This window comes from Eriocheir sinensis, chromosome 61 (genome assembly GCF_024679095.1).
Source record: "Eriocheir sinensis breed Jianghai 21 chromosome 61, ASM2467909v1, whole genome shotgun sequence".
Taxonomy (NCBI): domain Eukaryota; kingdom Metazoa; phylum Arthropoda; class Malacostraca; order Decapoda; family Varunidae; genus Eriocheir; species Eriocheir sinensis.
In genome coordinates this window covers 9,431,590-9,454,254 of record NC_066569.1, presented here as the reverse complement: position 1 = coordinate 9,454,254, position 22,665 = coordinate 9,431,590, and the positions used below count along the sequence as shown (strand labels likewise).

Below are 22,665 nucleotides of genomic sequence, written 5' to 3'. Positions count from 1 at the left end.
TTCCTTATTTTCCTCCCTTTTTCTGCCTCAATTAAAATATGATGGCAACAGAAATATGGCAAAGAAGAGACCTAGCCTATAATTATGTCTATATGAAGTATGAAGAGGGGGACGATGAGGGGGACATTTTTTTTCCTTATTTTCCTCCCTTTTTCTGCCTCAATTAAAATAATGGAGAAATATGGCAAAAGAGACCTAGCCAGCCTAATTATGTCGTATGAAGTATAGAGGAGGGAAATGAGGGGGGACTGACCTTCAATTAAAATATGATGGCAACAGAAATTATTTTCCTCTTTTTCTGCCTCCTCAATTAAATGCATGCAAAAGAAATATGGCAAAGAAAGAGACCTAGCCTATAATTATGTCGGGAATGTTTTTCCTTATTTTCCTCCCTTTTTCTGCCTCAATTAAAATATGATGGCAACAGAAATATGGCAAAGAAGAGACCTAGCCTATAATTATGTCGGTATGAAGTATGAGGAGGGGAATGGAGAGGGGGACTGACCCAACCCGCGGGACATTCTTTTTCCTTCCTTTTCTCTTATTTCCTGCCTCATTTAACAAGAAGCTTACCACAAAGAGGACACCTACATATAATTATATCAGCAATCAGTGGGATATTAATTTGTTCTACTCATAAAACTGGGAGAAAAGGGGGGACTAAAGTAACTCGCGGGACGTTCTTTTTCTCCATTTTCTCTTTTTTCCTGCCTCAGCTAAAAAGATGTTTTATTTTAAGGCGACAGATATACAATAAAGAAGACACCTAACCCATAATCATCTCATCAGAAGGTAAATCAATGGGATATTAAAATGTAAACAAAGTGATCCCGTTGCAATGTCTGAATCGAAGGAGAGGAAGAAGGGGCGGTGCTGAGCTGTGCCCCTGCCGTCAGTAGTTAAAGATAAACAGTGTAATGCCATTGAACAGCAAAGAGTGTGAATAAGCAGAAGAGACTATCAAGAGGGGGAGGACCTACGAAGCCATACAGGTCAAAAGAAGAAGCGTTCCCTCAGGTGGTGTAGCCGCAAATAAGGAGGGAGGGAGGGCCAATGACCTTACGAGCTCCCTAGAAATACTGAAGAAGTTACTGGCTGTTCTCCCCTCCTTCAGGAAATCGTCAGAAGCACCATGATATCCACGGAGACCAAGCTGACGCCCACCACGGCAAGGGAGGGGCAGGTGGGTGCTGTCTATCAAGGGAAGCTGACTGTCAAGATGTTTAATTTTTGTCTGTCCTTTGTGGCAATTTCTTACGTGGATGACCTTTCCCTATGAGCCACGCTAGGGTGAACTGTCAGGCAAAGAACCGATAGGTCTCACCAACCAATGTGCCAGCCTATCCAAACTCATCAAACAACATGACATAATCCAATAATACATAGGGTGGAAAGTGCATTGAATGTTTTTTTTTACAGCAAAGAAAACAGTTTAAGGGCAAAAAAAAAAAAATAATGAAAAAAAGGCCACAAGTCACTGCATCCATAAAAAAGAATTAAGAGAAGTGGGTTTTATTTACTTTGTTGAATCTCATTGACTACTAAAGCATTGTTTCCATTTCACCCTCACACTAAACCCGGCCATCAGGTGGACATCAGGGAGGACGAGGACCAGAGTGTGAAGCTCTCGGAGATCGTGGAGCTGCTTGTTGCTGCCGGGTACTTCAGGGCACGCATCAAGGGCCTCTCCCCCTTTGACAAGGTGACAACCCTGTGTGTTCGGTTAATACATATAACTTCTTAATTCTTCATTCCAATAAGTTAGGGGTCAGGATGTCAAACCAAACTACAATTCAGAAAAGTTTCGAAGCTGCCATTGTTTTTTTTGAGCTGGTAATGACTGACATCCTCATGCCTACAACTTAACATTTTCTAGAGAGGAATATGAAGACACCTCTCCAAATGACTCTGGCTTCTCTATTTTAAGCACTTCCACTGAACACATCATGGAAGCAGCACTGTTGCTTTATTTGTTTCCTCTTTTATATTGTACCCTTGAGCTACCTCCATATCTATTAAATAAAAAAAAGGGGGGGTATAGCTTGGAAAACAGCCATAAGCATATAATGTCTGTGTAGAAGAGGGTTGTCACAAAGGGTTGTCTTGACCTGAGCTAATCTGTCCCTCAGATTGTGGGTGGGATGACCTGGTGCATTGAGATGTGTAACTTTGATGTGGATGTGGACCTTCTCTTCCATGAAAACCTCACCATTGGACAGAAAATGTAAGTGACAGATGCTGCCTCCTTGTTCTCCCTCTCTTCTTATTTTTTGTTTCATTTTCCTTTCTCTTTCATTTTTCTTTTCCTCTTCCTTTCTCTTTTCTTTCTCCTCATTTTTTTATTTTCCTCCATGCTTCCTTTCTTTCTCATTGTGTCTTTTCCTCCTCTTTCTCCTCTTTCTCTTTTCCTGCGACTTTCTCTTTTTCTCCATCTTATCTTATCATCTCTTTCTCCTCTTTCTTTCCTTCATTTTCTTTCTTCTTTTTCTCTTTCCTCTTCCCTTGCCTGATCCTTTTTTCCTTGTTTTTCTTCTTTTTTGTTTTCCCTTTTATTCTTCTTCTTTCTCTTCCTCCTTCTTTCTTTTTCCATGTTTTTTCTTCTTTTTCTTTGTCCTTCTCCTTTCTCTTCCTCCTCCCCCTCCTCTCCCTCCCCCTCCTCCTTCTTACTCCTCCTCCAGTAATGGGTCGGTGTCTCCCTTCCCAGAGCGCTGACAGAGAGGATCGTGGGTGTGGTGCGTTCCATGGGCTGTCCTCCGCGCCTTGAACCCCATCAGATACAGGGACTTGACGCCATACACATCTTTCCCGTCATCCAGGTGTGTGTCCTTCTTCCCTTGCTCTACCTTCAGCTCCTCCTCCTCCTCCTTCACTTAGCTTCTCCTTCTTACTCTTCCTCCAGTGTGTGTGTGTGTGTTTATTTACCTGGTTCTAGTATACAGGGCTAGCTTCAATTTCATGTTGTCCTGTCTCTGTTGCTACTCTTAACCCGTAAGCTGCGGGACTGAGATGACGAGTATGCCTAGTGCGGCTATATCGAGAGAGAGATGACCTTCAATAAATATAAGTTACATAACATAATCATAAATATAATATTACAATACACATATCTGTAAATGTTGTGTCCTCCATATTATTTCTTAGATTTTTCTATCACAAAAATGTTTTTCTGGCAGTATCTGAAGCCGCGGTGGAAACTTTTTGGCGCCTGTTTGAAAAGCCCGCTTCCAGAAGGCTTACAGCAGCTTACCGCTCAGCCGCCCAGAAGGCGTACAGCAGTTTGCGGGTTAATCAGCTTAGTTTTAGATTCATGTATGTTCCTTGCCTGTACCTCCTTGCTCCTTCTCTGCTCAGGCATCATTACTTCTGTGTGTGTGTGTGTGTGTGTGTGTGTTAATTATAGTTTACAAGATTTGATTCATGCTTATATTAACGTGCATCCATATCTACATTTATGCAACTTATCCTTCCTCCTCTTCCTCCTCCTCCTCCACAGTGGCTGGTCAAGAAGGCATTGGAGACGAGGGAGGAGTTTGGTGACGAGACGAGGAAGTTTTCTGTGGAGGAGTTTCTGCGCCACCACTCTGACCCTCGACAGCAGCAGCGGCAGCAGGCCCTGAGGCAGGCTGTTGGTGCCCTGGCCACTGTGCAGGTGGGTGGGACAGTGAAGAGAGAGTGCCTAACTCTTTCTTTTTCTTCTTCTTCTTCTTCATGCAAAAATGTCACCCCCTCCCCTTTACTACAGGCAAGCTATGGGCCGCGGCGGAGGTGGCGACGCAAGCCTGGCACCAGCGTGGAGTCCCCCTCAGCCCGTGTCCACACCACAGTCCTAGAGTACGGCCAGCATGCCCGCAAACCTCCCTCCTCGCACCCCAAGGTATGGATGTGTGCGGGTGCTCCCAACTTTTACTTTTGGGCGACTTTTCCGATACCCTACGCCCCTGTCCACCCAGCAGTGAAAGGGTACCAGGTATTAATCGGGGGTTGTGTCCCGTCTCCTGGGATCTGTTTCCTTCTCCTATAATTCCTTCCCCCTTCTGTCTCTCTCCGGCATATGACCACAGATGTTGCGCCGACTAAACAAAACTCCAACTTTTTCCCAACTTTTACTTTTACATAAGAACATGGGAATTGAAGGTGAGGTGCTGTATTAAAGTGTGTTGCCTGGATTTATTATTTCCTGCAATATAGATACTTAGAATAATGATAAATTGGGGTATCAGGACACCTCTTTTCCCAAAATTGACCTCTTTTTCGGCCACCTCTTTTGATTCTTTTTTAGGAGCAGCCAGTAGCGGGTTTTTTTTTATTATTGTTTCCTTTTTGTGCCCTTGAGCTGTCTCCTTTGTTGTAAAAAAAATAATAATAATTACACTTCAGTATATTACCTCACTTTCAATTCTTATGTTCTTGGTTTCTTATGTACTTGTCAAGAGAAGATGGCACCACTATAAAACACTTGCCTGCGCTGTGACGAGCTGGGGCTAACTACCATCCAGGCCCCTCAAGCAAGCCTACCAGCACTATAGGGTCAGACGTATACAAAAAAAAATAAATAAATAAATAAATAAAAAAAAAATAATAAAATAAAATAAAATAAATGGTTGGGAAATAGTGATCTTTTACTATTACCACCTTGAGAGCCTTTTATAGTGACTTGCATTTCTCATTAGTGGCACCCTTTGTTTCGTTTTTTATGGTAAAGGAAGTAAAGTAACGGAAATAGCTCAAGGGCCAAAAATAATTAAAAACATAAAAGCCTGCTCGCATTGCCCCTATAAAAAGAATAGATAAGAGTGGTCAAGAGAGGTCAATTTCAGATGGAGAGGTGTCTTGATATTTCTCTGACCCACAACGACAGAAAGATTGTGACATATTACTACTACCATTTTGAAACCTTTAACCCGGTAGCAGCGACGGGCCAAATTTGTGGCTTTACCATGTAGCAGCGATGGGCCAAATTTGTGGCTTTACCGTGTAGCAGCGACGGGACAAATTTGTGGCTTTACCGTGTAGCAGTGATGGGCCAAATTTGTGGCTTTACCATGTAGCAGCGACGGGACAAATTTGTGGGTTTACCGTGTAGCAGTGACGGGCCAAATTTGTAGCTTTACCGTGTAGCAGCGACGGGCCAAATTTGTGGCTTTACCATGTAGCAGCGATGGGCCAAATTTGTGGCTTTACCGTGTAGCAGCGACGGGCCAAATTTGTGGCTTTACCGTGTAGCAGCGACAGGACAAATTTGTGGCTTTACCGTGTAGCAGCGACGGGACAAATTTGTGGCTTTACCGTGTAGCAGCGATGGGCCAAATTTGTGGCTTTACCGTGTAGCAGTGACGGGCCAAATTTGTGCCATGGAATAAACCCCCCAAAACAGATGATCAAAACAGATAATCTGATCACAAATGCTTTGACATATATTATGAAATGGTTTGTGTGAGGGGTGATTTTTACTCATTTTTCTCGCTCAGAGGGACCATTAAGAAACATGATCCCTGTTGCTACTGGGTTAATAGTCCTACATATTATTACACATTACTGGCACCTCTCGTCTGACTGTCATCCTATTTTCTCAGGGTGACGGCACGGACAAAACGGACGATGGCAGCGGCAGCGCCAGTGAGGTATGGGAAGGGGGCGGTTAATTGAGACCTTCCTGAGTTGGGTGTTTGTTTTTGTTAGTCAATACACACACTCACCAGTTGATGTAGTGACCAGTAACAGTGTGATCATTCTAAACATACTAGCTGTCAAGTGCATGTGTGTGTAGGTAGTTCTGACTTGGATTTACATAGATTGGCATAGATGTTCAGACCAGACAGACCCTGAGTGAAATTACGTCAAATGCCCTCCAAACAAGACATTGCATTTCTGCCTTAGTGAATATAAACATGGAGGAAGTGGCTGTCGAGTTTATTTAGATTAATCAGTCGTGTTACCCTGAACTATGGTAAAAGAGAGCTTATGTTTGTTTACCTATAACTAGGATTCTAATATCTGTGTTTAGTTAACTGCACATATTTTTTAACGCAATGTATATTTATCTTGAATTTATACTTAACCTTGTGTGTGTATATTAATAGTCTAACGTACTACTGTTGATGTGTGTGTGTGTGTGTGTGTGTGTGTGTGTGTGTGTGTGTGTGTGTGTGTTTGCTACAGATGGAGGAGGTGGAGGAGCAGCTCATGAGGACTCTACATGTGGCTGAGTTGACTGAGGTGAGTGCCAATGTTCCTCATGTATATCATTCACACACACATAAAGAACATTACTCAACTCATGTAGATGTATTCATTGACCTCACTTTCACTTCACACATCTATAGTTAATGGTGCTTTATTTTTACAAGAGGAAGCGCCTGAAACTTAAGAACTATTGCAATATACATTTCTTCAAGGCATAACATATAACTGTATTGACCCGCCTGATGCAGAAAGACCCCCAAAAAGACACTCAGCTAGCGGGTACCTCTTTAGTCAGACTGGTAGAGTGGGTTCTCATCTAGCTGGTCGCTGGTTCAATCCCCAGTGCCGAAACCCTTCCCAGGTCTTGATTGATTTCTGGTGTTTTTTTGACGTACTGAATTCGTGTAGATGAATTAGAAAGTGGAATTCAGATCATTGAATAACCATCATCTGTTCTCATATCTATAGCTGCTGCTCCTGTGATTTTTATAAAGGGATGTACTTCTAATGTAAAAACTTCCATGGTATACATTTCTCCAAGGCTGTAGAGGATGTTAATGGAAAGATTGTAACACATCACCATTACACGTTGCACATCTATCGTTAACCTTATTACTGTATGTCTCAGGGTCGGCTCAGCGCTCAGCAAGTGGGCAGCATCGTCAGCACCCGGGCCCAGGAGATTGCCGCCACCTCGCAGCACTACTCAGACCTCCAGCAGACGATTGTGGTGAGTAGCAGGAGTAGTAGTAGTAGTATTAACAGTGGTAGTAGTAGTAGTTAACAGTGGTAGCAGTAGTATTATTAACAGTGGTAGTAGTGGTAGTTTTAACAGTGGTGACAGACGCTGAACCCAACCACAACACACAGCCAACTCAGCACCTTCCCCACTAACAGGACGAGGTGCTTGGGGACAGCGCCACCTCACAGGCCCGGGCGCTGGCATCCATGGAACAGCAACGGACAGCCCTCACCGCCCAGCTGGCCCAGGCTGAGGCGGGGCGGGCCAAGGTGGAGGCTCAAGTCAAGGAAGTGGCCGCAAAGTTCCAGGAGGTCAGGCAGGAGAGGCAGCAGCTGGAGGGTCAGATAAGGAAGCTTGGGGTGAAGGATGAGACCAGTAGGAGGTGAGGGAGACTGTTGTTGTTGTTGTTGATGTTTTTTTGATTTTATTTATTGTATATTTATCATGACATTCCTCTGCTTTTGTTGTTGTTGTCTTTGTACTTTGTTGTTGTTGTTATTTTTGTTTACGTTCATTTATTGTTGTTATGCTCCATTTGTCATTTCTTTTTTGTTATTGTTCTTTATTCTTTTTTTTTGTACTTATTCTATTCTTCAGGTGTCTCTCAGAAGGTTTATGGAGGATTGTAAGGTTGTTGGTGGGTCATCTTGTCATAATCCTGTTTTAAGTGCTATTTTTTTTCTCCACACAAATTACTGTATCTTTATTTTTTTTAATTCTCCTTTTTTTCCTGTTTCCTTGTCCTCTTCCTCCATTCACTCCTGCTCCTGTTCCTCTTCCCTCTGTTCCTGTTATTGGTCCTTTTCCTGTTCCTTTTCCTTCTCTTCCTCCTGTCCCTTTTCCTCCTCTTCCTCCTCCTCCTGTTCCTCTTCCTTCTCCTTCTCCTCCTCCTGTTCCTTTTCCTCCTCCTCCTCCTCCTCCTCCTCCTCCTCCTCCTGTTCCTCTTCCTTTTCGTTCTCCTCCTCCTGTTCCTTTTCCTCCTCCTCCTCCTGTTCCTTGTCCTCCTCCTCCTCCTCCTCCTCCTGTTCCTCTTCCTTTTCGTTCTCCTCCTCCTGTTCCTTTTCCTCCTCCTCCTCCTCCTGTTCCTCTTCCTTTTCCTTCTCCTCCTGTACCTTTTCCTCCTCCTCCTCCTGTTCCTCTTCCTTTTCCTTCTCCTCCTGTACCCTTTCCTCCTTCTGTTCTTCCTTTTCCTTTTCTTCCTGTTCCTGTTCTTGTTATTGATCCTTTTCCTTTTCCTGTTCCTGTCCCTTTTCCTTCTCTTCATGCTCCTGTTCTTATTCCTCCTCCTCCTCCGCCCCTCCCACAGCACCCTGGAGGAGCTGTCACGGCTGGTGGAGCTGAACGAGGCCACCCGCAAGAAGGAGAGTGAGTTCAAGGACAGCTGCAGGAAGGAGGCGGAGAAGATGAAAGCTGAGATCAGGTGGGCGGGGTGTGGTGGTGGGTGTAGGGCAGTGACGGGGCTGTGATGGTGATGTCAATGTTATGTATATAGCTGAGAGTACTAGGGGCCATATTCTTAAACATTCTGTCGCCCAAGCTCACACATTTGGCATGGCTTTCGTAGGGGTTATGGGCCTTTCCAGGGGGTAGTTTAATGACCCTGGTGATAGTTTGGCCCTTCTTCTAAACCCCGAAACCCCAAAAATAATCCCTAGAATTCGATTGATCATGTTTTCGTCCTTTGCAAATAGTTGATGTGGGTGTTGGTAGCGTTTAAGAATACCACCTTAAGCCCTATAGTCCAGGGGTGTGGAGTCGGAGTCAGTGGAGTCGGCTACTTTTGTCTGGGGTGCCAAATCCTCTCCAACACACTGCCTCCATGCATATCAATCTTATCATCTTCAGCCACTCGCTTCATCCATCCTTCTTCCTTAACCACTGCCATTGTCTCAGCCTCTCCAGTTCCCAATGCTGCCAAATCCTCTCCAACACACTGTCCCCATGCATATCAATCTTATCATCTTCAGCCGCTCTGCTTCATCCATCCTTCTTCCTTAACCACTGCCATTGTCTCAGCCTCTCCAGTTCCCAATGCTGCCAAATCCCCTCCAACACACTGTCCCCATGCATATCAAGCTTGTCATCATCTTCAGCCACTCTCTGTCATCCTTCCTTCTCCCTTGACTAACCCCACACTGCTTGCTTCTCCCAGCGCTTTACAGGCCAGGCTTCCGGAGGTGGAGGAGGGCCGAGGGGAGGCCGAGAAGAGGCTGGCAGCTGAGCAGGAGCGGTGGAGCCGGGCGAGGAAGCAGCTGGCCGGCCGGACAAGGCGTGTGGAGGCCATGCGCAGGCTGCTGGACGACAGGCCGGGACGAGCGGAATTGTCGCAGTACCAACGGAGGTTTATTGAGCTGTCGAACCAGGGTGAGCGTCATGGTAGGGTGCGGTATAGTATATGAAGAGTAGGGATTGCATGCTCTGTGATACCCCACCCTGAGCACCTCTCAACCTTCTCCTCCCTCCCGTCATTCCCTTCCTCTCCCCCCAAAGCACCTCTAACACCTCCCTTCCTGCCCCTCAGTGGTCGCCCCTCACCATGATACCCTACCCTGACCACCTCTCAACCTTCTCCTCCCTCCCCAGTCATTCCCTTCCTCTCCCGCCAAAGCACCTCTAACACCTCCCTTCCTGCCCCTCAGTGGTCGCCCCTCACCATGATACCCTACCCTGACCACCTCTCAACCTTCTCCTCCTCCCAGTCAGTGAATGGGTACCAGGTATTAATCAGGGGTTGTGTCCCGCCTGGCATTCCTTCTCCTCTAACACCTCCTTCCTGTCTCTCAGTGGCATATGACCATGATACCTGACCACCTCTCAACCTTCTCCCTCCTCCTCCTCCCCTCAGTTGTCGCCACCCACCGTGAGACGCAGCAGTTCTACAACATGTACAACACACTGGCGGACACCAAGACCTACATGGAGAAGGAACAATCGCTGCTCAACTCCATCCTGGACAACATGGCTGCGTATGTGTTCCTATTTAGTTTTTTATGGGACTGGGTTTTTTGTTTGTAGTGTTCTGTCTTTTGAGGATGTTTTATTGATATATCGTGTCTTGCATGGTGGAACTTTATATAATAGTATGTCCTTCAGTAGGTGTGAGGTCAACCATAGTCCTGTTCTTTCTCTACTTCATTGATAACAAAAATAATGTCCAGTTAACTTGTCTAAAACAAATACTTTTCCAGTGATAAAAAGTAGGAGTTAGCCCCAGACAGTTCCCCATTCAGTTAATTCTACTCAAAGTTACTGACACTGTGCAAAGTAGAGGGAAAATCATGCTTTACTTTTTCCAGTAATATAAAGTACCAAGTAATCGTAAGACCCAGTTCCCCATTCAGTTAATATTATACAAAGTTACTGATACTGTGTTAAGTCAAGGGAAAATCGGGCTATACAGTACTTTTTCCAGTAATAAAAAATAGCAGTTTATCGTATCACCCAGTTCCCCATGCAGTTAATATTATACAAAGTTACTGATACTGTGCTAAGTGGAGTGAAAATCCAACTGTTCTTCATTCCTGCTTCAGTGCCTTGGGAAACCCTGCCAGCATGGATGAGTACGTCCACCAGCTGGAGACCATCGTGGAGGGCATCAGGCAGAACAAGATGAAGGTCAGTGCTATTGAAGGGCCGTGTGTGTCAATGTAGACTCTAACCCATGACACACCAGCTCCCTAGACAAACCCTCACCTCCTCCCTCACCCCACAGCTGGAGAGGAGGCGCACGGAGGAGAGGGCGAGGCGGAGCAACCTTGGCGAGGAGCTGGCAAGGCTGCAGGACCTGAATCGCCAGTATGCCAAGACAGTGCATCAGCTGGGCCAGGAGATTGCACGCTCCGAGGCCTTGCACATGAAGCTGACAGGAGGGCGAGGATAGTGAGGTTTGGGGTGCGGTATTGTGTGGGAAGAGTAGGGATTGAATGCTCTCAGGCCTTGTATATGAAAATAATAGGTGGTTTGGGGTGTGGTATTGTATGGGAAGAGTAGGGATTGGACACTGAGGCCTTGCATATGAAGCTGACAGGAGGGCGAGGATAGTGAGGTTTGGGGTGCGGCATAGCGTGGGAAGAGTAGGGATTGAACGCTCTCAGGCCTTGCATATGAAGCTAATGGTAGGGCGAAGATAATAGGTGGTTTGGGGTATGATATAGTATGTGAAGAGTAGGGATTGGACACTCTGAGGTTCTGTTCTTGAAGCTGATGGTTGGGCAATGGTAGTGGTTGGTTTGAGGGTGTTGTATACAGTGTGAAGGGAAGGGAATGCACGCTCTTAGGCTCTGTTTTTTAAGCTAATGACAAAGCGATGATAATGGGTATATTAGGGTGTGTTGTAGTATGAGTTAAGTGTGTGAAGAGTAGGCATTGCACACTCCTCTTAAAACTGACAGCAGGGTATGAAAAATGAGTATGTCAGGGTGTTTTATAGTATGTGTGATGTGTATATGTATGGAGAATGTGTACCAGCTCTCTAGAATCCTAAAACATGTGCCAATATAGATAAGATAGAATTGCCAGAAAAGTTAATGATAAAATGTCTTGGTTGGAAATGGGGAAAGTAATAAAAAAATAAATGTTGGTAAAGGATTATGGGGAGGAGAGATACGAACACTCTGGATCCCAAAAACAACAAGTACTGATATAGATAAGAAAGAAATGTTGCCAGAAAAAGGCTTAATCAAGGGTCTCCTATCTTGAAGTGTGAAATAAGAAAATATATAAAAGAAAAATAAATGACGGTGGTAGCGTTTTGTAGTGGTGCTATGTGGTGAATAGGGATAGTGTGTGTGGTGGTGATTTGTGGTAGTGATGTGATGTGTGGTGCAGTGAAGGTGGTAAATGTAGTGTGGTATGGGTGGTGGTGGTGGTGTGGTGATGAGAGAGAGAGAGAGAGAGAGAGAGAGAGAGAGAGAAATTTATATAGATTTACATAGATATGCATACCACAAAGAGAAAGAGAGAGAGAGAGAGAGAGAGAGAAATTTATATAGATTTACATAGATATGCATACCACAAAGAGAAAGAGAGAGATAGCATTTATTTTAGAGTACTCATTCCATTTCAATACAGGTAAACAGAGGGACATATATAGATTTCTACTTAATGAAAGGAGAAAATAAAAGAAAACATGATTCAGGGAAGTTAAACAAATGCATCGATCCAGATTCTGCTTCTTTGCCTAAATTATAATGTTTATTGATCTGATTTTTTTATTAACTCATCATCTTTCACATTTATATTCATCATTACAGAAGAATTCCATTGAAGTCTGTGATCTGTCAAGTAATTATTTAAAGTTAACTAAGGGCCAGTTTCACAGTTCCCCATGATGGGTTAGTAAGCTCCCAAACCAATACCAGAGCCTTGGAAATTTCCTTGTATAGTGTCTGGTGTTTATATTTAAGTTCACAAATTTGACGAAACTATACAGGAAAAGTTTTGTGTATTTAGTGTGGCATCGAAGACCTCACCATTTTGGATTGTATGGGATTCTCTAGTTTGGTTCGGGCTGTTACGAAGACACCGTGTTGGACTGTGAAATCGCCTTGTAAGTCCCAGCTGAGTGATTTTTATTTATTTATTTTATTTTATTTATTTATTATTTTTTTTTACAGTAAAGGAAGCAACTCAAGGGCAAAAATGAATACATAAAAAGGGTCGCTAATCACTGCTCCTATAATGAAAGTAGAAATTATGGGTCAAAAGAGAGGTCAAGTTAGGATAATTTGACTAATGTGGAATAATGCATCTTGGTTCCTTCATTGATTAAGACGGAAATATTTTGTTGTCATTTATATTCCTTCAAGAACTGATTAATAAGGCCTGGTATCATTGTATTGGCTCATTATGAATATACTACAGTGGTGAAAATGTCTTTGTATTACCATAGATTTTCTGAAGTAATGTCTCCTTTTATTTTAGTAGCTACATATACTTTATTTATACATTTATTTATTTATTTATTTATCTGGTGTATAGAAAATTTCCTTGTATACATATTCCCCATTTTTTTCTGAATCTTGCCTTTTATTATTAGCTACAATCTTGCCTTTTATTATTAACTACAATTTTGCCTTTTATTAGTAGCTACAATCTTGCCTTTTATTAGTAGCTACAATCTTGCCTTTTATTATTAACTACAATTTTGCCTTTTATTAGTAGCTACAATCTTGCCTTTTATTACTAGCTACAATCTTGCCTTTTATTACTAGCTACAATCTTGCCATTTATTATTAGCTACAATCTTGCCTTTAATTATTAGCTACATTTATTTCATGTATTAATTAGGGTCATGAGGGTCAGGTCAGGGTGTCTGTATTTTATTGTGTGTTCCAAAAGGTGGCTGAAGGACACACAACCTCATTTCTCGGGTGCTTAAAACATGCCACTCACATCAAAGCCTAAAGACCTATGCGCTAATGATGTGGCCTTTGTGTGGTGTGCATCGGGGCGCATTTTTCAGAATGGCTAATGGAGCGACGGAGATGAGCACCGAGGCCACGCGCAGCTAAAGCGTATGTATGTCCCCAACTGTACTTATTTACTACATGTCTTTCTCTTGTCTTTGTTTTAGGGGAGAGAGAGAGAGAGAGAGAGAGAGAGAGATGTGCGCTTCATGACGTCACGCGGAGGCACTGAGGTTCGACAAGGTTCAATTCGGCTCCCCGCTTGACGCGCTAACCCACAAAACCACCGCTACTGAACGAGAGAGAGAGAGAGAGAGAGAGATATGTGCGCTTCATGACGTCACGCGGAGGCACTGAGGTTTCATAAGGTTCATTTCGGCTACCTGCTTGACGCGCTCACCCACAAAACCACCGCTACTGAACATGACGTCACGCGGAGGCACTGAGGTTCAATAAGGTTCATTTCGGCTCCCGGCTTGACGCGCAAACCCACAAAACCAATGCTACTGAACTTTACATAATACTAAAGTCAGCGTGCACTAACTTGAGTCTGGCTGGTCTGTATACGCGTGTCGGGGTCCAGACTAAGCGCTAAGGCATGGAGTGCAGGACGAGGACGGTGTTGAAGATGAACTTGTCGCGCCTGTGTCTCATGTAGTTGGTCTGGCCGCGCACAAACAGGCTCTTGATGTCCGCTATGATGAGGTTGTCGCTTTCCTTCATGCCGGGTCTGTGAGGGGGGAGAGATGGACACTGAGAAGCCATTGATAAGAATGAAGAAAACTGTGCACATGACGGTAATTAAAATAAACAGGACATATATAGATTTCTACGTAATGAAAGGAGAAAACAAATGAAAGCATGATTCAGAGAAGTTACTAAACAAATACATAGCTTCAGATAACATTTATGAGAACGTGCTTAGAATCTCCTTTTTGGAATATTGAAATTGATTGATTGATAGCTTATATAGTTACAGGTATACAACAAAGGAGAAGGGAGGAACTTGCCATCCCAACCTCCATGTTAATTAGAGACCCGAAAACACTTGAGATAACCAACTTTAGAAACCAATTAATGACAAAAGACCTAAGAAAAGCACGTAATGATATGCAGATGACAAAAGGAAAGGAAATACACGAAATGGTAACCCACTCCTGCCTCTCCCTCCCCCATGGCCCCCCCCCTCCCCCCCTTCGCCACTCAATCCCCCTCCCCTCCTCCTTCTCTCTCCCTCCCCCATGCCCTCCTCCCCCACCGCCACTCAATACCCCTCCTTCTCTCCCCCTTACGTACGAGAAGCGGGAGTAGGGAGCGCCGAGGATGAAGACCCGCTTGCCTCTGAAGGTCACCTGGAACACTCCTTCGAAGTAGCCCACAGCAGCCGGGAGGTCAAGGCCGAAGCACTGTTGGAAGAAGGGTCAAGGAGGGTCAATATATGGAGTCAAGGTACGTTTCCATATGTGATCTTTTTTCCCTCTCCACTCTTCCTTTCTTTGTCCCTTCTTTCTTTTCTTATTTTCTTCCTTTCCTTCATTTATTTCCATTTTCCTCGTTCCTCCCTTTTTTATATGTATTTTTTCCTTTCTCTCTCTCTCTCTCTCTCTCTCTCTCTCTCTCTCTCTCTCTCTCTCTCTCTCTCTCTCTCTCTTTTTTTTTCGTTCCTCACATTTTTTTTTTTTTCTCTCTCTCTCTCTCTCTCTCTCTCTCTCTCTCTCTCTCTCTCTCTCTCTCTCTCTCTCTCTCTCTCTCTCTCTCTCTCTCTCTCTCTCTCTCTCTCTCTCTCTCTCTCTCTCTCTCTCTCTCTCTCTCACCTCCATCACGTGGTGGAAGGTGAAGTCGTCGTCATAGTTTTCCATCTTGATGAATATGACGTAACTGGAGTGATTCTGGAAGGTCATTATTATTATTATTATTATTATTATTATTATTGCTACTACTACTAATACAACTGCTACTCCTCCTCCTCCTCCTACTACTACTACTACTACTATTACTACTACTACTACTACTACTACTACTACTACTACTACTACTACTACTATTATCACCATTTCTTCTTATTTATATTATCACCTCATTATGTCTCAAATATTAAGAGAGAAAATAAGCATAATAGATAATATATTAGACAATTAGGAATGAAGCACCAGAGAGAGAGAGAGAGAGAGAGAGAGAGAGAGAGAGAGAGAGAACATGGACAAGAACAAAAGATAATAACACTACTGATAGAACAACAACATAACATGAAAAAAATGGCAAAAGAACAATAAAAAAGCAGATTAATACTGAGAGAGAGAGAGAGAGAGAGAGAGAGAGAGAGAGAGAGAGAGAGAAACACCTCACCATGGGCTGCGGGAAGAAGTCAGGATCGGTACAATTCAACACTTTGGTGCCGAGGGACTGCGCCGACTCGATGTCACTGAACAATTCTTGACTGTACTTATAGTGGACGAGTCTGTGGAAGAGGAGGAGGTGGTGGTTAAGGGTGCTGGTGGTGGTGGAAGAATGAGGAGTAGAACGAGGAGGAGGAGGTTATGATTGTGGTGGTAGTGGAGGAAAAGGAGGAAAGGGTTAGGGTGGGGAAAGAGGAAAAGGAGGAAGGGGGTTATGGTAGCGGAGATGGTAGAAGCAAATAAAGAGGAACAAGAGAGTATGGTAATGAAAGAAGAGTAAAAAAAAAAGATAGGTGGTGTTGTGAAAGATGAGAAACAAGAGGAAAAGGAGGTTACGGTGGACATACTTGTGGAAGAAAAGGAGGAGGAGGGAAATATATATGGTGATGAGAGAAGTGGAAGGCAAAGAAGAGAAGTGGAGGAGGTGGTTATGGAGGCTAAAGTAGTGGAAGAAGAGGAATGGAGAGAGGAGGAAAAATATTGTTGGGGGCAGTGCTGATGTAAGAGGAAAATAGAGGAGGACAAGGCAGCTTTTCAGAAGAGGAGGAGGAGGAGGAGGAGGATAAAAAAATCATGAGGTTCCCGGATACATAATATAACCATTCAACCTAACTTGTCAACTTAGCCCCGCCCCTTTTCCCATTCAGTACATATCATTAGCCAGTACAAAAAGATCATGAGGTTCCTGGATACACATAATATAACCATTCAACCTAACTTGTCAACTTAGCCCCGCCCCTTTTCCCATTCAGTACATATCATTGGCCAGTCCGCACGTAAGCCACGCCTCCTCCCTAACCCAGCGCTCGTGTGATTGATAGATGCTGGGAAAAGTAGATAAAACACTATAGATGGTGAAAGACTAACGTGAGTGGGTGTTTTAAGCTTATTTTCGATGCTAACATGACCATAGAAAAGGAAAATAATGCATGAGGAGGAATATGTGGCTTGAGAAGGGTGTGGGAGAGGCAAAGGACGAACTGAATTAAAGGACAAAGGGTTTAAACTATGCAATGTCCTTGAATCTGACCCACTCAAAGGAGAGGACGTTGACTGACTAGGAGGAGGAGGGGGATGTGGTTGAATAGGAGGAGGAGGAGGAGGAGGACGAGTAAGAAGCATAGTAAATAGGAGGAGGTGGAGGAGGAGGAGGAGGAGGACGAGTTAGAAGCATAAGAGAATGAGAAGGAGGAAGAGGGGTACGATAATCTGGAAACGTTGCTTGAAAGAGATGAATAGGCGTGAACAAAGAGGTAATACACATGCTTATAAAAAAGGATACAATAATTATTAAAGATTCTACGATAACATACGAGGATGAGTTTGATGCAGTCCTATAAAAAAGTACAAACGTAGGGTGAGGAAAATAACGCAAAAACAAACAAAACTTGAATAGGTAAGAAAATGCATAGAGGAAAACATGTATAATTTTATGGAATTCTACGATAAAATACGAGAATTCATTTGATCAAGTCCTTTTCTGCGTGTGTGTGTGTGTGTGTGTGTGTGTGTGTGTGTGTTCTCCGTTCTCCCTGACACATATAAGAACAAAACTACAATAAAGGAAGAACAAATAAAGGAAAACATGCAAAACTTTATGGTACTCTACGATAAAAGACGTATATACCTACAAGCTTTTGATTAGTCCTTCAAAAGTCACAAATAGGAAGGAATATAGGTCAGAACAGCACCCAAATAGTTACAACCTTGCGTGTGTGTGTGTGTGTGTGTGTGTGTGGCATAAAAGGGAGACACGGCCGGCTAGTTCTGTTGCTAGGCCTTGCAGGATACCCAGGGTGGTAGGATACTCCCCCTGTAGGACCCCGTGACCTTGTTTGGGTGAACGGACGCTTGCCTGAGTGCCTGCCAGCGATGGGGGAGAAGGAGAGGGAGAGAGGGGGAGAGTATATATATAGAGTGGTGGAATTTAAGAGAAAGAAAATAACATGATACTTAGGAGGCGGAGGAGGAAGAGGAGGAGGAAGAAGAAGAAGAAGGGAAGGAAGAGGGAGAGGTGGAGAGTACAGTGTTAATTGTTAGTAGAGGAGGAAAATAAGTGAAATAAAGATGATAAGGAAAAGAAAGAAGGGGAAGGGAGAGGGAGAGGTGGAGAGCACAGTGTTAATTGTTAGTAGAGGAGGAAAATAAGTGAAATAAAGATGATAAGGAAAAGAAGAAGGGGGAAGAAGATCGATGATGGTGAGGATAATATACAAGAATAAAGATGATAGTAAAGAAGGAGAAGGAAGAGGCCAAAGAATAAGAACAGGCAGACTAACAAAAACAAGAGAAACGAGAATATTAATAAAATCGGATGACAGAGAAAGAGATGAACACAATAACGGTAACAGATAAAAACGAAAAAAATAAATGAGGAGGCAGAAAACAATGGAAAAAAGCATGAAAATTATTAGGAGGAGGCAGAAGGAGGGGAGTAATTTAAGATGATGATAATGAAATATAACCCCAAAAAAGAGTTACGGAGGAGGAGGAAGAGGCAGATGAACAAGATGACTGACAAAACAAGAACAAGAAGACTGACAAAACAGGAACAAGAAGAACAACAAGAACAGGAACAGGAACAAGATCAAGGAAAGAAGGAAGAAGAAAAATGATTGTAATATTCATGACCAACAAAGACGAAGAAAATGGAGACAAAAAAAAACAAAAGAAGAACAAAAATGAACCAGCGGAAATGACAAACACACACACACACACACACATATATATATAATTACACACATGCTACAAGGTTACAATCATATCACTGAAGACCAAACACAGACTCCACACATTGCTCCCTCGATGACCATGAAAATCTAGCTGACTGACCGTAGGAAGAAGAAGAAGAGGAAGAATCAGGAAGGAGGAGGAGGAGGAGGAAGAAGGAGGAGGAGGAATGCACGTGGCGGTAAAGACACGAGGCAAGGACACATATGAATAATTATTGAAGGAGAGATAAGAGGAAGCAGATAAAGGAGGAAGTGGAACAAGAAGGGACTGACCTCTTGGAGAATATTATCAGCCTATGATGAAAAAATAAATAAAGGAAATAAGGAATAAATAAAAATAATAACGATAGCAATTATTGTGTAGAGAAAGAAGAGAGGAAGCTTTGTCATGGACCGATCTGTTGGAGAATATTATTAGGATCCGATGAAAAAATGGAATAAAATAACAAAAATGATGATGATGATGATACGGTAGATAAAGTAAAGCAGAGAAGAGGAGGAGGAATAGGCTAGTGACGGATCGACTATAGAACAATATTATGAGACTATGATAAAAAAAAGAGCTAAAAGAATTGATAAAAGAAATATATTGATAGCAGAAAGAAGAGGAAGAGGAATAGGCTAGTGATGGATGGAACTATAGAACAATATTATGAGACTATGATGAAAAAAAGAGGTAAAAGAATTGATAAAAGAAATATATTGATAGCAGAAAGAAGAGGAAGAGGAATAGGCTAGTGATGGATGGAACTATAGAACAATATTATGAGACTATGATAAAAAAAAGAGCTAAAAGAATTGATAAAAGAAATATATTGATAGCAGAAAGAAGAGGAAGAGGAATAGACTAGTGATGGATGGAACTATAGAACAATATTATGAGACTATGATGGAAAAAAGAGGTAAAAGAATTGATAAAAGAAATATATTGATAGCAGAAAGAAGAGGAGGAGGAATAGGCTAGTGACGGATGGAACTATAGAACGATATTATGAGACTATGATAAAAAAAAAGAGGTAAAAGAATTGATAAAAGAAATATATTGATAGCAGAAAGAAGAGGAGGAGGAATAGACTAGTGATGGATGGAACTATAGAACAATATTATGAGACTATGATAAAAAAAAGAGCTAAAAGAATTGATAAAAGAAATATATTGATAGCAGAAAGAAGAGGAAGAGGAATAGACTAGTGACGGATGGAACTATAGAACGATATTATGAGACTATGATAAAAAAAGAGGTAAAAGAATTGATAAAAGAAATATATTGATAGCAGAAAGAAGAGGAGGAGGAATAGGCTAGTGATGGATCGAACTATAGAACGATATTATGAGACTATGATGAAAAAAAACGAGGTAAAAGAATTGATAAAAGAAATATATTGATAGCAGAAAGAAGAGGAAGAGGAATAGGCTAGTGATGAACCTTTAAACTATTATAAAAACAAATATATTAATAAATGAGCGAATAAACAGATTAACACGCTTCAGAAATCACTGGAAAAAATAAATGAAGAGGAAAAATAAAGGAGAAAGGGAAATAGCCTAACAGAGCAACATTAGGCTATCATAATGAGAAACAAATAAATAAATAATAATAATAATAATAAGTGAAAAAAGACAAAAGTAGGAGGTATGTTATAGCTACTCGTGGCCTCGGTGTTCATCTCCGTCACTAATGCTGTATAGGATAAAATAATGATCTGGGTCAATATAATAAAGTAAACTAATGATTCTAAACTCTCTCTCTCTCTCTCTCTCTCTCTCTCTCTCTCTCTCTCTCTTAGACGCTATTAAGTACGCCTGGCCTCGGTCCTCATCTCCGTCACTGTAGATAATAAAGTAATGATATATGTCCTATGATATGTTAGTGTTACCCCTCTCTCTCTCTCACTTGGAAATGTCAAATGGAGGTGCGTTGCGGGGTGGTGGCTGTTCACTCTCCTCCCGTAGGCGCGCGCAGGTCTCAGGGAGGGCGGGGGCGGGGTCGCTGGGGGGGAGCAGGGGACACACCCGGGGGACATCAGGCACAACGCACCCCCGACGATATCTCCTCCCCCACCATGACAGCCACTCCGTCAGCCACTCCTGCGGGAAGGTATGGTGGTGGTGATGGTGATGGTGAAGATTGAAAGACAGTGGTAGATGGTGGTGATGAATATGTATAAGTTATGGTGATGATGGTGATGATAGTGATGAAGATTGAAAGACAGTGGTGGTGGTGGAAGAAGAAGAAGAAGAAAGAAAGATAAAGTAAAGAAAGAAAATATATAAACAAAGAAAGAATGAAAGAAAAGAAGAAAGGAGTAAATGAAGACAGATCAAAATAAAAAAACAGCAAAAACAACAAAAAATAGCAACAATATAACAACTACTAACCACTAACTACTACTACTACTACTACTACTACTACCACCATCTACAACAACAACACACACACACACACACTCACATCACCCCAACCCTCTCTCCCTCCCTTCCTTCCCCCCACACACAACCCTCCCTTCTCCCTCCCCTCAAAACCCCCACCCATCCTCTCCACCCCCCCCCCCCACCCCCCAACACTCACCATTCCCGTCCTCCCACTCCTTCCCCCAACACCCCAGCCGTCAGCATCCTCCATCATCTGTTCATACACCACAAACTCCCCCGCCACCTCCTCCACCAGGCTCCGGGGTACCATGGAGGCTCCCCCTGTGAAGTGATCAAGCCGATGGAGTCGTGCAAGGTCCCCAGGGTGAGCAGGGAGAGCCAGGGGGTTGGAGGCGGAGATGCAGTACAGGGAGGGGTCTTGTTGCATGGCCGGCAGGGTCTGGGCGAAGAAACTGTGTCGGGGGAAGGGGGAAGGGAGGGGTGGTGGGAGGGGGTAGGAGGGAGAGAGATGGGGGAAGGGTGGTGAGAGGGGGGGGTAGGAGGGAGAGAGATGGGGGAAGGGGGAAGGGAAGGGTGGTGGGAGGGGGGTAGGAGGGAGAGAGATGGGGGAAGGGGGAAGGGAAGGGTGGTGGGAGGGGGGTAGGATGGAGAGAGATGGGGGAAGAGGGGGAGAGGGGGAGGGGGGAGATAGGAGGAAGGGAGGGAGAGAGGGATTATCATTGTGAATATTCGATTTCATTATTTATTTTTATCATTATTTTTTTCTCATTTATTTATGCTATCATGATTTTTACTGTTTGTTTGTTTGTTGTTGTTGTTGTTGTCATCATCAGTACGATCTACAACAAATCATCAACAATAACAACAAAAACAATTACTATTACTACTTCTACTACTACTACTACTACTACTACTACTTTGACCACCACCATCACCATGACCTCTGTAACTACCACTACTATATAAAAAAAATGCCAGTACCCCCAACATCACCACCACTCCCAACATCACCCCCACCCCCAACATCACCACTCACCTCACGAAGTCCGGGTGGAGGTAGAGGCCGGACTCCACCATCAGGAGGTACTTGAGGTCAGGGAGGGCCGATAGGATGTGCTTCAACGCCTCCTTCAGTTGCTCGGCCTCCTTGCACGCCTCGCCGCCCTCGCCACCCTCAGAACCTACAGCAGAAGAGTGTCAGAACCTTTCCATCCTCCTTTTCATCCTCCTCATCTTCATTTTGCTTTTCTTCTAAGTTCTTCCTCCCTCTTCTGTGTTGTTTTCATCCTTATTTGACCATCCTTTCTTCTTTTACTACTAATTCTCCCACCCTTCTCCTCTTCTACTACATAAGACACTATCGCTTCTCACATTAACAATTTCTAAAGGTTAAAGAGGGGGTCAGTCGAGTTCTAATGAGTGTTTCTTTAGGTTCATGGTACAGAAGAAGGGTCAGACTACCACCAGGGTCATGAAACTACTCCTGGAAATGCCCACAACTCCTACGATAGCCTTGTCAAATATGTATTCTTGGGCGGCGAAATGTCTTATATATACGACCCTATATAAACTCACGTACCTTTTGAATTCATCACAGCGCGGCGAAACATGGGGTTGTATGGGTGGTTGATGTACGTAGCTTCCCTCTCCTGCTGCGTTAGGTTGGCCAGCGTGGGGCGAAACGTGGAAATCTTCGTCGTATTGTCACCAGTGTGGAGTATTTTGATCTCCGGAGACAAGGGGTCCTGCTGGCACACTCCTCCATGGAAGAGTTTGCGCGCCATCTCGCGGATATCCTCGGCAATAGAGAGGTCCGGGAGGATTCGGCCTAA

At 43.4% G+C, this 22,665-nt stretch overlaps 2 protein-coding genes across 6 annotated transcripts in view; one reads left to right on the top strand and one right to left on the bottom strand.

The window, feature by feature from the left end:
• The window catches only part of LOC126986394 (uncharacterized), a 46,694-nt gene that overhangs the window by 4,935 nt on the left and 19,094 nt on the right, over positions 1–22,665 (bottom strand). For 3 of the 4 annotated variants that reach the window (XR_007739689.1, XR_007739690.1, XR_007739688.1), the window contains 8 exons: positions 22,413–22,665; positions 21,870–22,014; positions 21,030–21,285; positions 20,355–20,548; positions 15,679–15,790; positions 15,147–15,221; positions 14,629–14,738; positions 13,877–14,062 (listed from right to left, as the gene is read on the bottom strand). The exon at positions 22,413–22,665 is cut by the window's right edge and continues 154 nt beyond it. Coding sequence is in view for 1 of the 4 variants with exons in the window: in XM_050842536.1 (XP_050698493.1) it covers positions 13,924–14,062; positions 14,629–14,738; positions 15,147–15,221; positions 15,679–15,790; positions 20,355–20,548; positions 21,030–21,285; positions 21,870–22,014; positions 22,413–22,665 (1,284 nt within the window). In the remaining 3 variants the exon portion in view is untranslated. Of the gene's footprint in view, positions 1–13,789; positions 14,063–14,628; positions 14,739–15,146; positions 15,222–15,678; positions 15,791–20,354; positions 20,549–21,029; positions 21,286–21,869; positions 22,015–22,412 lie in introns of those variants that run through there. The other variant, XM_050842536.1, reaches the window with a different exon arrangement.
• Positions 851–12,088, top strand: LOC126986393 (coiled-coil domain-containing protein 93-like). Of its 2 annotated transcripts, XM_050842535.1 has the most exons (16): positions 851–1,183; positions 1,589–1,702; positions 2,130–2,224; positions 2,705–2,816; positions 3,494–3,649; positions 3,743–3,874; positions 5,574–5,621; positions 6,160–6,216; positions 6,812–6,913; positions 7,081–7,307; positions 8,232–8,345; positions 9,078–9,289; positions 9,771–9,891; positions 10,456–10,540; positions 10,638–10,809; positions 10,971–12,088. In XM_050842535.1, exons 1-15 carry the CDS (start codon positions 1,133–1,135, stop codon positions 10,803–10,805), a joined length of 1,794 nt encoding a protein of 597 aa, XP_050698492.1. In that variant the 5' UTR covers positions 851–1,132; the 3' UTR covers positions 10,806–10,809; positions 10,971–12,088. The 2 variants fall into 2 exon arrangements, with proteins under 2 accessions (XP_050698492.1, XP_050698491.1); XM_050842534.1 differs by having other exon boundaries at positions 10,638–12,088.

Coding starts and splice junctions, on each gene's coding strand:
- LOC126986393 (XM_050842535.1), top strand. CDS start 1,133: ATGATATCCACGGAGACCAAGCTGACGCCCACCACGGCAAGGGAGGGG. Junction 1,184..1,588: donor CCACGGCAAGGGAGGGGCAG/GTGGGTGCTGTC, acceptor CCCGGCCATCAG/GTGGACATCAGGGAGGACGA. Junction 6,914..7,080: donor ACCTCCAGCAGACGATTGTG/GTGAGTAGCAGG, acceptor CCCCACTAACAG/GACGAGGTGCTTGGGGACAG.